The sequence below is a fragment of the Pseudochaenichthys georgianus genome, chromosome 1 (assembly GCF_902827115.2).
Source record: "Pseudochaenichthys georgianus chromosome 1, fPseGeo1.2, whole genome shotgun sequence".
Lineage (NCBI taxonomy): Eukaryota > Metazoa > Chordata > Actinopteri > Perciformes > Channichthyidae > Pseudochaenichthys > Pseudochaenichthys georgianus.
This window is the reverse complement of record NC_047503.1, coordinates 22,223,725-22,236,037: the sequence shown is the minus strand read 5'-3', so window position 1 is coordinate 22,236,037 and position 12,313 is coordinate 22,223,725. Positions and strand designations below refer to the sequence as shown.

General features: G+C 41.1%; 1 protein-coding gene across 1 annotated transcript; it reads left to right on the top strand.

Annotated features, from left to right (window-relative positions):
- The first annotated feature begins 264 nt into the window (after positions 1–264).
- Positions 265–10,880, top strand: LOC117454219 (voltage-dependent calcium channel gamma-4 subunit-like). Its single transcript, XM_034093373.1, has 4 exons — positions 265–727; positions 7,279–7,362; positions 8,346–8,486; positions 9,096–10,880. The coding sequence occupies exons 1-4, from the start codon at positions 508–510 to the stop codon at positions 9,632–9,634; spliced, it is 984 nt and encodes a 327-aa protein (XP_033949264.1). The 5' UTR covers positions 265–507; the 3' UTR covers positions 9,635–10,880.
- The last annotated feature ends 1,433 nt before the right edge of the window (positions 10,881–12,313 follow it).

The following is a 12,313-nucleotide window of genomic DNA, read 5'->3' as shown; positions in this document are numbered from 1 at the left end:
GTTCTCCTCTTCCAGCAGCTGTGAACACCGACGTTTCCTATTGGCTTAGCTACAGCCGTGGAAGGTGTGGTCTGAATGAACGATGCTGCATTCTTTGTTAAACCGTGCAGTTTACTATTATAAACTAAACTGTAAAGCAGCCAGAAAGCCTCGGATCCTTGACATTCTTGACGTTTTATGAACTTCCTTTCAATAACATACTTGTTTCAAAGGATGTGTTTCAATATTTGTGTAATTCCCACCTGTAGCATGGAATGAAGATGTAACCAGTCAACTCAAAAAAATTAAACGAAAATTGCCATCGTGTCAAACTCAGAAACTTGTATTGTTCTCAATCTGAAGTTTAGGAGGAAGAGGAGCAGTAACCGAGCTGTTAACAATCGAGACTTGGATTGATGAGAGGAAAAACCGCGAGACGCGCGCGCTTCCTCTCACAGGTCATGGGCACCATGCGCTCCTTGCGGTGTGCGTAAACTGCTGTGGAGGATCCAAACAGTATGAGACGCCATGGCATGGTGTGACCGAGGGGTTCAGACTCTGCTGGCCATCGTGGGGGCCTTCGCCGCCTTCAGTCTCATGACCATCGCCATCGGCACCGACTACTGGCTTTACTCTCGGGCGTACATCTGCAACACCACAAATGCCACCGATGATTCCCAGGTGCAAACCAAGAAAGTGAAAGGCGATCTGACGCACTCCGGGCTGTGGAGGATATGCTGTATTGAAGGTAAACTGAAATTGTATATGCTTGTGACTGTAATTCCATGAACTTTTGGTCACTTTTTTGTTGTCTTCGCTGGGTGATATTGTTTCCAGCCTTCTGCTTTTTTACGGCGGGGAGGTGACAACGTTTCCAGGTTGATCAAACACTCGTTACATCTTCATTGAAAACGGGTTTAAACAAATGCTACAGGTGGGAAACCGAAATAAAAAATACTTGAAACGCCTTGCATTTTACAAATTCCTGTTTGCTTGGTGTGACGAAGCACCATCAATTAAAGTCTGCCAAGGGGTACATCATCATTATTACTCATTTATTCTGTTGAATTCGTTAAATAGCATTAAAAAAGTGACTTGGGCATGATATTAAAAAGGAAAAATTGGAGGGAAACTGCTGCTTGTTGCGCGCAAAAGTAGTGTTGTGCGTGCGTAATGCTACGTTTGAGTCAATTTCCCTTGTAAATGAATTAGTTTGTCAATGAAAAATTGGACTCAATAGACATATCATGACTAATAAGAGGCATTTTGTGTGTTTTACACGTACATACATTTACGAGGAAGAGATATATTTTGTCCAGTAGGATAATAATGTAAGGCATGGTTGCTCGGCAACCCTATACAAACTAGACTTAAGAACTTTTCAGCAACAGAAGTTGTAAGAAACTGCCCGTTCTTCTTGAAATCCTGTTAACATTTCCTCAGCTGTTGTGCTGCTTATCCATGATCCCCAGCACACACGCATGAGGGGTTTTGGGAGGGCTTCCTGCTCAGAGGTGTTGCCTGGACACGTTTGCACACCATTGCGCGCGACTGCTTCATTGGAGAAAAGCGAGATCAATGAGATCAGTCAGGTGATCCGTGAAAAATAAGTCTTGCATCAGCCCCCTCTTTCCACTGCTGCTGAAACCTCCGCTTTGAATGATTTTTTTGTATCTGAAAACCCAGCAAAAATAAGGCAAACGTAGATAAATCTATATTTTTTGTATAAACAAATACAAAAATACTGTGTTCTACCAATAGGGTATTCTGTTTAACGTTTAATTTTAATGAAAATGAAATGATATAAGGTACAATCCCAGATGTAGGGGCTAATCATGGCACTGCTAACTAGTCAAGTATTATCTCTGTAATCTCAGGATTGTAAGCAGAATCAGCTTTTCCACACTTTCCTACAGGTGAAATATGACATGTTTGTTACTGTTCATAATTGTTTTGCAACCAAACATTGGCTGCCTTTGTCATCAAACAGAAGTTGTGTTTTCCTCATGTACTGAATGCAGCCATTACAGAAGTCACACTCCATACACTTTTAATCTGCACTGTTAAGGCTCTTGAGTTTTGAGATATCAAAGAGCATCACTATTTATGGTTTTCCTGTAAAGTTACTCAAAAGACACATTCCATGTCTCTTGCCTCCAACTCTTGGGAGTGTTGTCACCAGAAGTGAGATGGAGTGCTCGCTGTTAAACATCTGCTGTCTGTTCCGCCTCTTTCCCTCATATATTGTTGGATGTGTGTTACATGCAATACTTGCTGCTTCTCACACACACACACTACGTTGAGTGGCACCTGTTTCGCTAAATGCATTTTTTGGATGTAAAAAGTTAGTGGAAAGTTATTTTTTGAGTTCCTGCTTACCTGGCATTTCCTATTGTGGTTGACTGGTTTTTGTTTTGATTTTTGGAAAAAGTCTGAAAAATGGTTTTAATAACTAATTTGACTGTCCAGTAAAGAGGTATTCGCCTCCAGGAGCAAAGAACAAGATGGAATCCAACCAGTTATATCGGGTCAAATGGACGGGATAAATAATGGATATGCCCGGGGACATGTTGGCTAACCTTGTAGAATAAATGGTCTCCCTAATGTGCCAAATAGATGTTTGAGTGTTGTGTCTTGTAGAACAATGATGAGGTTCACTGGGGGTGATGGCAAATTAGCTTTTATGGAAACAAAGTGAAGTCTTGTTCTGCAGCCATTGATGCTGAAATGCGACAAGAATTCTCACTTAAGCTAATCATCCCTGATCGCTGAACACGCTGCAGTTGGACTAAAAGACATGACTTGTTTCAAACAGAAATTCGGTCTGACTCTAAATGGACACATTTCTGTGTGTGTGTGTGTGTGTGTGTGTGTGTGTGTGTGTGTGTGTGTGTGTTGTGTGTGTGTGTGTGTGTGTGTGTGTGGTGTGTGTGTGTGTGTGTGTGTGTGTGTGTGTGTGTTGTGTGTGTGTGTGTGTGTGTGTGTGTGTGTGTGTGTGTGTGCATGCATTAGAAAGATGTGAAAGGCTTCCTCTGCGAAGCGGAGCTAGAAATGTGATTCTGGGTTGCCGTGGAAGGTTGCCATGGTGAAGATATGCTGAGTAATAAAAGATGGGCTCTGGTCCCTCAGACAGATGGGCTCTGGAGATACCTCCCCTAGTGAGCCCTCCCTCCTCTCTCTCTCTCTCTCTCTCTCTCTCTCGCTCTCTCTCTCTCTCTCTCTCTCTCTCTCTCTCTCTCTCTCTCTCTCTCTCTCTCTCTCTCTCAGCGCTACTCCTCTCATTAATGACTTGTGGGTCCATTTGATTATTTGGTCTTTTTGGTCATGGACTGCTAGATTTTTTATTTGATAAGTAATTGTTAATCCTTTTTTCATGCAGAATGACTTCAAGAATCTTATGAGAATGTGAGATTCACAGATTAAAGTGGTTCATATGCATGATTCTTGGTGGAGAAACTTACGACAATTACATCAATCGATCAATTAATCGACAAATCGATTTAGTGTAAGTCCACATTTTCTTTTGTCAAGGACTACCCTTTTTTGACTTCCTGATTCTTTATCCTTTACCCTACATTTGTCACTCTTTTTTTCCTGGACATTTACAGATGCCACAATAAGGAGAAAACCTCCAATTACACTTCTTACAAATGGGAAATACAAGCAAGATACACTCATACAGCAAGAACAAAGATTATATTTAAACTGAATGTGCTTCTGTATCGATCGAAGTATGTGCTTGGAACATAAAAGATAAAAGGGAAGCCGAGGGGGTTGAAGACGAAAACATTTGGAACACAGGAGGGAGAGAAGTGGGTAATTGAGACATGATAGTGGTAAGAGTGTTGTAAAAAGAGACAGAAGGTGAGAGTTTAAAGAGACTGAGAGTGGAGTAGGTGAAGATAGACTCCTGGATGTTTCATCACTATACCTTTGTGGGTATAGATTTTCTGTTTCTCTCTTTCCCTCCACAGGCATTATAACCTTGAAAATGTAGCAGACAAAGGTGACATTAGCTTAATAATAATAATAATAATAATAATAGCTTGGATTTATATAACGCCTTTAATGAGACCCAAGGTCGCTTTACATAGAAGAACAGGAGTAGAAACAAACATAATAAAAGGCAGTCAGACAAACAGTCAGACAGAGAAAACAACAAATAGATTAGGGGACAAAGGCCTTAGCAAACAGATGGGACTTGAGGGCCCTTTTGAAGGCGTCAAGTGTGGGGATGTTGCGGATCTCCACAGGGAGAGTTCCAGAGGGTGGGGGCTGCCACACTGAAGGCTCTGTCCCCGAAGGTTCGCAGGTTGGTGCGGGGGGTGGTAAGCAGGCCGGAGTCTGAAGACCGCAGGTTCCGGGGTAGGGCATGCGGGCGAAGGATGTCCAATAAGTACTGGGGGGCATGTGCATGGAGGGACTTGTAGGTGAAGAGGAGGACTTTGTAAGTTATGCGGGACTTGACCGGCAGCCAGTGGAGGTGGATGAGGGTGGGAGTGATGTGCTGCCACGGCTTTATATGTGTGAGTACCCCAGCAGCACAGTTTTGAACATACTGGGGACAAACAGTACACCATTGCATGGACTAGGGTTTCTGCAACCGACTCTGAGAGTGACGGTCGGAGTCTGGCAATGTTCCTTAGATGGAAAAAGGCCAATTTAACAGACAGTGTCAAAGATGACACCCAGGTTGCGGGCTTCAGGAGATGGGGAGATGAAGCAGCCGTCAACCTCAAGGATGAAGTTACCAACCTTCCGGAGCAGCGCCTTGGGTGCCACAACCATGAGCTCTGTTTTCCTGGTGTTTAGTTTGAGATAGTTGGACGACATCCATGTTTTAATGTTGTGCAGGCAGTTGACGAGAGACTGAGGGGGGGGAGCTGGGAGGATGGAGTAGTGCTGAGATATAATTGGGTATCATCAGCGTAGCAGTGGAAATTGAGTCAATGATGGCGGATGATCTGGCCGAGGGGGAGCATGTAAATGGTGAACAGGAGGGGGCCATGCACAGAACCCTGGGGTACACCATGATTGACTGGGGCCGGGTGTGAATTTGAGCCATTAATGGTTACAAACTGTTCAGTGTTATGGAGGTAGGATGTGAACCAGTACAGGGCTGTGCCAGTGACACCTAGGAGGTCAGATAGGCGGGTGAGTAGGATGGTGTGGGACAGGGGCTCCCAACCTGGGAGGCGCGCCCCCCTTGGCGCCAGGCCTCAGATGATTTGAGGCCAAATATGATATTTAGACCTTTTTTTTTTTTTACATATAATTGTAACGCAATACATGATTGTCACTAAAAGCATTGTCTCTACATTACAATAAAAAAATAATAATAATTGATTAATTAATTTGAATACAAATTCAAAAGGCAAGGCACGTTTATTTATATAGCACTTTTCAACACAAGGCAATTCAAAGTGCTTTACAAAAAATGAAAGAGAGAAATGTATAATTCTTTCTTTAATATAAATGTTTCTTCTGCCCGTAAGTGTCCAAACCAGGCTTGTCTGGATAAGTGCATTTTTAAAACATAGTCATTGTCCATGCCGGTTTCAGTTGGATTATTTGTCACAGTTGCTCCAATCAGATCGGTCACATCCATTTTGTAGATTATTTATGACTTTTGAATCCACATAAACACATCGGCAAAATCCGGCTTACTTTGAGCAACAACAAGACATGTCCATGCTGCCCCAGAACGCCTCGTTGCAGAATTGTCTTTTTCCATTTTTTCCTTCCGGGTCCCATTGACGTAACGAAGTCCAAGTGTGTGTGTGTGTGTGTGTGTGTGTGTGTGTGTGTGTGTGTGTGTGTGTGTGTGTGTGTGTGTGTGTGTGTGTGTGTGTGTGTGTGTGTGTGTGTGTGTGTGTGTGTGTGTGCGTGCGTGCGTGCGTGTGCTCAGGCTGAGCTCCGCGGTGTCTCGCTGTCTCGCAGACCCCACGCATCAACCAGGAAACGACACCAGTAATCCAACTCACACTGTCCAAAGGGCGGAGCAGCGAGCCCCGCAACGTCCCGTCAACACGGCACCTCATCTGTTTGTCATTACTGGTGTAATTTTCTGGTTGCTAACAAATGCCATTGTAACACATAAACACTGATGTTCAGCTGTAACGGTGGTTGACTAATCAGAACAGAGTGGGCGAGCTGACCAATCAGAGCACAGTGGGCTCATAGGGAGTGGGGGGGTAGGAGCTCCAACAAGGTGTGTAGGACAGAGAGTGAATACACATACTATACAGAGATGCTGTATGAGAAAACAATGTGATTTTGGAACATTAAACAATGTAAATATATTCTAGTAGACCTCAACAATGGAATTATGATCAGTAGAAATGGCCATGACATGGGACCTTTAACAATTGAATCAGTGAAAAATACAGTGAAGTGAAACAGCATGTTTATGTGAGGCTTATTGTCATTTTGGCTTTTACAGTACATTGGCCTTAGAAATACCACGTGGAGTAGTTTTAGTAGTTTTGATTTAGTGTTGATGTTCTATTTTATCATTGAGGCCTGAGAAACTTGTATTCATTTCATTCCTCATAAACATTAGAACGGCAGATTTAGTGCAAATTATTTTTCTGCTCAACAGCTGTATTGAATAAATTGGTCCAACTTCTGTTCATTTTTCAGATTAGAAGAGCAATATTTTGTGTCACATAAAACACACACTGTATATATTAAGTGTATGAGAGATTCCAATGCTACATTTTAGATGTAGTAATTTGAACACAGATAGTGCATGTCCATTGACACATCTGCAGGCGTGTCTACCATTGCTCCAGAGCAACAAAAACTGAAGCAAAAGTAGAAGTGACAGGATGTGGTACCAAAATCAGACGTCTGACTTTAATTCAAAGTCTAACCTTTCAATATTCATAATGCTCCAATGTTTTATTCCCTTAAAAGTGGCGGTAAAATGTTCTCGGGGAAGAGACTGGGTCTTTGGATAGAAGGTGTCTGAGGGCTTGAGAACTCCAGAATCTCTAATCCACAACACCATGTTGGTCCTCAAATGTTCTCTAACATGGTTAGAGGTGAAAACAAGCCAGTTCAGCACTGGTTTAGATATTCTTTTACAAGAAACAAGTCAATAACTTTTTTCTCTCATGATCACAAACGATTCACATCGATTCGCTGGATGGTCAACCTTTATTTTATTCTATACCTTCTACCATAATTGGGGAATTTCATGCCTTGCTCCATTATTAAGACTGTGTTGTTATTGTGTCCCTGCACTGGCTGTTACTGCCATCCATCACATTCTGTATGCTTTTGGCTACTCTACAGGTATCAACAAAGGAAGCTGTTTTCGGATCAATCATTTTCCAGAGGATAACGACTACGATACAGACAGCTCCGAGTACATCTTACGTAAGTCATCACAACCTCTTCATCTTCAAACACTTAAACCCTTAATCCTCTTCATCCTTTCTTCAAGTGGTGATGGAGTTTTCACAAGGGCACTTTAATGTATCAAGACATCTCTGTACCTCCCCCATAAAAGTCTGATGTCATGACAGTAATTGGAGCTACGGAGGTGATGAATGTGTTGTGTGCAGAAGAGTAATAGTGCAGAAGAGTAATAGGTCTAAAATGTGGCTTTACTCAAATAATTGTTTTTAAATATATGGGTGGTTTAGGCTATTACAATTCAATCCATCCATTCATGTTCCTTAAGGTTCCAGGTGAGCCTTACTGTACAAATTACGTTTGGCATCTAGTTTGATGCCCTGTGTCCCAAAGCAACTGTTTCTATCTTTGCTGTTGTCTAAATTGATACATTTCAATAAACCCTCAACCCATGACTGTAGTGTCATGGAAATGAACGTATGCTACTCAGGCTTTAGTCTCTGTGGAAGCATCGATCTGTTGAACCCATGGCAGTGATTTAGTTTGCCTCCACAGGGATATTGGGATCAGAAAAAAACGTATTAACTACATCATGTATTTTATAATGTTTTCGAAAAATACTTGGATAGTATTATGTTGAAGGACTGTGCATTTGAACTAAATGTGTAATTTTCAGAGTTGTGTATGTATTGTTTACCTCTTTTAAATGTGTTAAATGCATCTGCCTCTTACAATGTAAAGCTGATACACAAAAAGCATGTACAGATTGCATTACATCCATGGTTGTTTGCTAGCAGTCTTCTTATTTGTTGTCTTTGCTTCTCAGAAAGTGTTCCTGCATATGTTCTGATGTAACTGCCACCTGTTGATAAGTGACATAGTAGGAATTGTGCATAGCGTATATGTAAACAAATAGAGGACTGACTCCTAGGAAAACTGTGATCTTAAGTGATGTGTTTCTTCAATCTTACTCACAAGGAGGCTTCACTGTCTCTTATGAACAGGTATAGTTCGTGCATCGAGCCTTTTCCCCATTCTGAGCAACGTTCTGCTAATGTTGGGGGGCCTGTGTGTCGGGTTCGGACGCTTCTACAACAACAAGAACAACATCCTGCTCAGTGCTGGCATCCTGTTTGTGGCTGCAGGTAGGAGCAGTTGCACTACAGATACAGTATATACACACAAGCTGCTGCGACAACAAATACATTCTGTGCAGTACAACAGAAAGAAAGACATCGAAGGACAAAAGCACAAAAGACATACACGACGTCCACTTCTGTCTTGTTTAATTTACCCAAACCGTTTCTATAATCAGGCAAAAAATGAAATACGTCTGGCTTTGTCTTTTTTACACAAACCCAAAAATAAAGTGTTCATATCTTACACTCTTGAAGCTATTGTTTTCTTTAATTGGCAGTGACCCATTTTGTTTTGTTGTGAAAATGCAAAAAAAGCAACTCAGAAGTAAAAAAACTGCAGGAAAGGTGTGAATATTAAAATCACGTGTTAATGACACATTTTTTAATAAAGATTATTCTGTCACCCAACAAGGAATAAATATCACTTGTAAAGATAATGTTCTCAGGTGTTGAAGGGGATGAAGTTATACTAGATTACGAGGGTTGTCTAATGTGTGACTGCATCTTGATGATACCGTGCTGTCATTTCTTATCATCCACTTAACGTATTTGCCTAAACATTATGCATTTGACAGCTTCTCTCTATCTTCATCTCTCCTTTTCTGCTCTCTTCAGGCCTGAGTAATATCATCGGCATCATCGTCTACATCTCCAGCAACGCCGGAGACCCGAGTGACAAGAAAGACGAGGATAAGAAAAACCACTACAACTATGGCTGGTCCTTTTACTTCGGCGCCCTCTCCTTCATCGTGGCTGAATCAGTGGGTGTCCTTGCTGTCAACATATTCATCGAGAAAAACAAAGAGACGCGCTTCAGAGCCGTACGCAACTTCATTAAAGCCACGTCCTCTTCTTCACCATACTCTCGCATTCCAAGTTACCGCTATCGACGAAGGCGCTCGCGATCCAGTTCGAGTGACCTGTCCCGCGAGCCCTCTCCAGTGGGGATGAAGATCGGGGGAGCATGCGGAGGAGGGATAGGGATGGGTCTGCCGATGGGGGATATATCCCTGTACTCCCGCAGTAGGGGCACTCTGAAGGGAGCGACCGCTGGGCCCTACAGTCCAGAGAGGGACTCTGGATTTTTACAAGTCCACAACTGCTTCCAGAAAGATCAGAAAGATGGAGGAAACAGAAGGACCACGCCGGTATGAGGTTAGGAGTGTTCATTGGAGTGTAAAACATTAGGGTTTGATGGAACACATTACACATTGTCTGATTGATGAGATAGGAAAACAATTCCTCCTCGGGCTGTTCAGGCAGCAGCGGTGTGAAAGGTCTGGACTTAAAACTGTTTTTTATTTTCCTTCTGGAGAACAATTCCTGTGTTTCATTTAGAGAACGAGGATATAACTGTTTTTACTCTATATTTCAGTGTCTACAAACTGGATGTAAATAATTGAAGTGTTTATTTCTAAAATGTGAAATCTGCTATGTTGAAGCAACTTACTCCTATTACAGAAAGGACAAACATTTCGTAACTGTCATTATTTAAGGATAATGACCACCTAAATGAATTAGGGCTAAAAATTGACATTTTGTTCCAGTTTATTTCAATGTAATGAAAGGGTAAAACATTCACTTCAGGTTGTGGATGTGTGACCAGGCCCTCGAGTTTATACAGACTTGATGCTCAATATAATATAGATTCTGGTTATTATTTTTTCTGCTAAAATAGCTGTATAGTCTTTTGGAAATTTACTTATTTCTTATATTCCAAGACAAACGGATGTTTATCTCCAAAATTGTTTGTTCAATTTAAGTGATTATTGTGATCCTTTGACTATTATTGTATTATATTTGTTTGTAAATCAACACAACTGGTGCTAACTTAATCTGTACACCTTTGTTAGCCTTTTCAACTGCCATTTAAATAATTACACTGTATCTCAATAACCTCTCTGAAGCTTGTGTGTGAGTGTATGTGAAATGTATTTTATGGCTCTGAGACACTGCCACACTATGACAAAAATGGATTTATGTAGATATCCACACAATGGACATGGCACACAGTAATGTCAGTATATTCCAGTATGATGTGTTATGTGTTAGTGTGAATATGAATTGTGCTGACTGTGTAGTTTCTCTCCATTCACTCAGGGACAATGTATGGAACAAATCAATCTTACTTTCAGAGATGTAGAGATTATCACGAGACAGAACAAATGTCTTTGAGTAGTTTTGTTTTTCATACCTTAGCCTGTGTGTAAAAACAGAGGTGAGATCGCACTGTACGTGTTGCTGTAAATTAACATGACACTTGTTCCTGCAATTACTGCCTTTGTGTTCAGAGGGTTTTTCATCCATATTTAGCTAATGCAAAATCATATTTAAAGTATTTCTGTACTGTTCTTCCCCGTGTCAATAAGAAATGTTTGGTAAAAGTATAACTCCCAAGAATCTTTTTGAATGTGACTCCTTGAATTTGACACCTTATTCTGCTTGACGGGCATTGCAAAATAAAACTGCTACATGTGTTTTCAAACAAGAATATAATGATATCACAAAATAATGAGTAAGTGTCCTGTTACAGGATACATGAGACCAAATCTGCGTGAAACATAACATGGTTTTAATGGGTTTATTTCATCCAGCAAGTTATTTTGAAAGTGAAGTGTCCTATTAACAGATTGAGCCGTGTTTGATTGATACTGGAGTTGTGTATTTCCAACTAAGCAATATGATTTTCACAAACACAGTTGATGCAATTAAAGCAAATAGTTACGAGTATTGTGTGACATGAAGTTCAGAGAGGTCCCAGGAGTGACATGGTTGGACACATGAGAATGCTGAGGCCAAATATCTTGGACAGCTAACCAAGGAACTCTGACCAGAATGATTAAACAGCTTGTCACGGGTCATGAACAAGTCAGTCAGTCAGGACTCTTTACATTCAAACACTTGACTGAAATGACTTGATCCAATAGGCCAATCTTCTGCGAGACAGCACACCAGCGCTGTATAATGTTCCTAACTGCTCTGGGGTAAAGACAGACCGACAAGATTAAAAAGTATCTCGATGCATAAACTTGCTTGAGGCAAATTGCAAAAATCAAAGTAAAATTGGTCAAGTATTTTAGCCAATGACGCGGGGCTGATGGGCTGCTATGCTCTGCTACGAGACTTCATGGCAGACTGTCAGGCAACCACAGGGTGTAAAGGGAAAACAGCATCAGCCAACTTAATGCTTGATTGAACTAACAGGCTCACAAATGTTCATCCAGACTTAAAACACTAATTTTCTCCAATCAAGAGCTGGAGGATAGAATGACTAACAAAGAACTGCTAACAGAGCACTTATATACTAATAAAGGACTGGCTTATCTAAAGCCAGTTGAGTAGCACTTGAAACGATTGGCTCTTTGAAACCTGATGTACTTATATGATTCTGTTTTCTTCAAGGTTGTGTCTTCCTGGTCGAATGTACTTATTGTAAGTCGCTTTGGATAAAAGCGTCAGCTAAATGCAATGTAATGTAATAATGTAATGGAGGAGTGGGTTTTTACCTGTGTGAAGATTTAGAAGAAACAGTTAAGTGACTGATTCTTCATACAATACACACTTGACCGGGTTCCATGTCAAAGTTGCAGTTAGTAATAATTTGTTTAATTTGGTTGTTGAATTAGTGTCATGGCGGTTACCACATTTAAACTCATTGTGCCATGAGAGGGCTTGTAGTCCCAGTTTTAGTGGTTATTTATGTCATTGATGTGCAGAATGTACACTTAGAATAGACTGGTGTGATGTATCTTTGTTATGCATATCGGATTTGATGATCTTGTTTCCCATTCCAGCCTTAATTTGATCTTTTCTTCGCCACCCCTCTCCTCTGT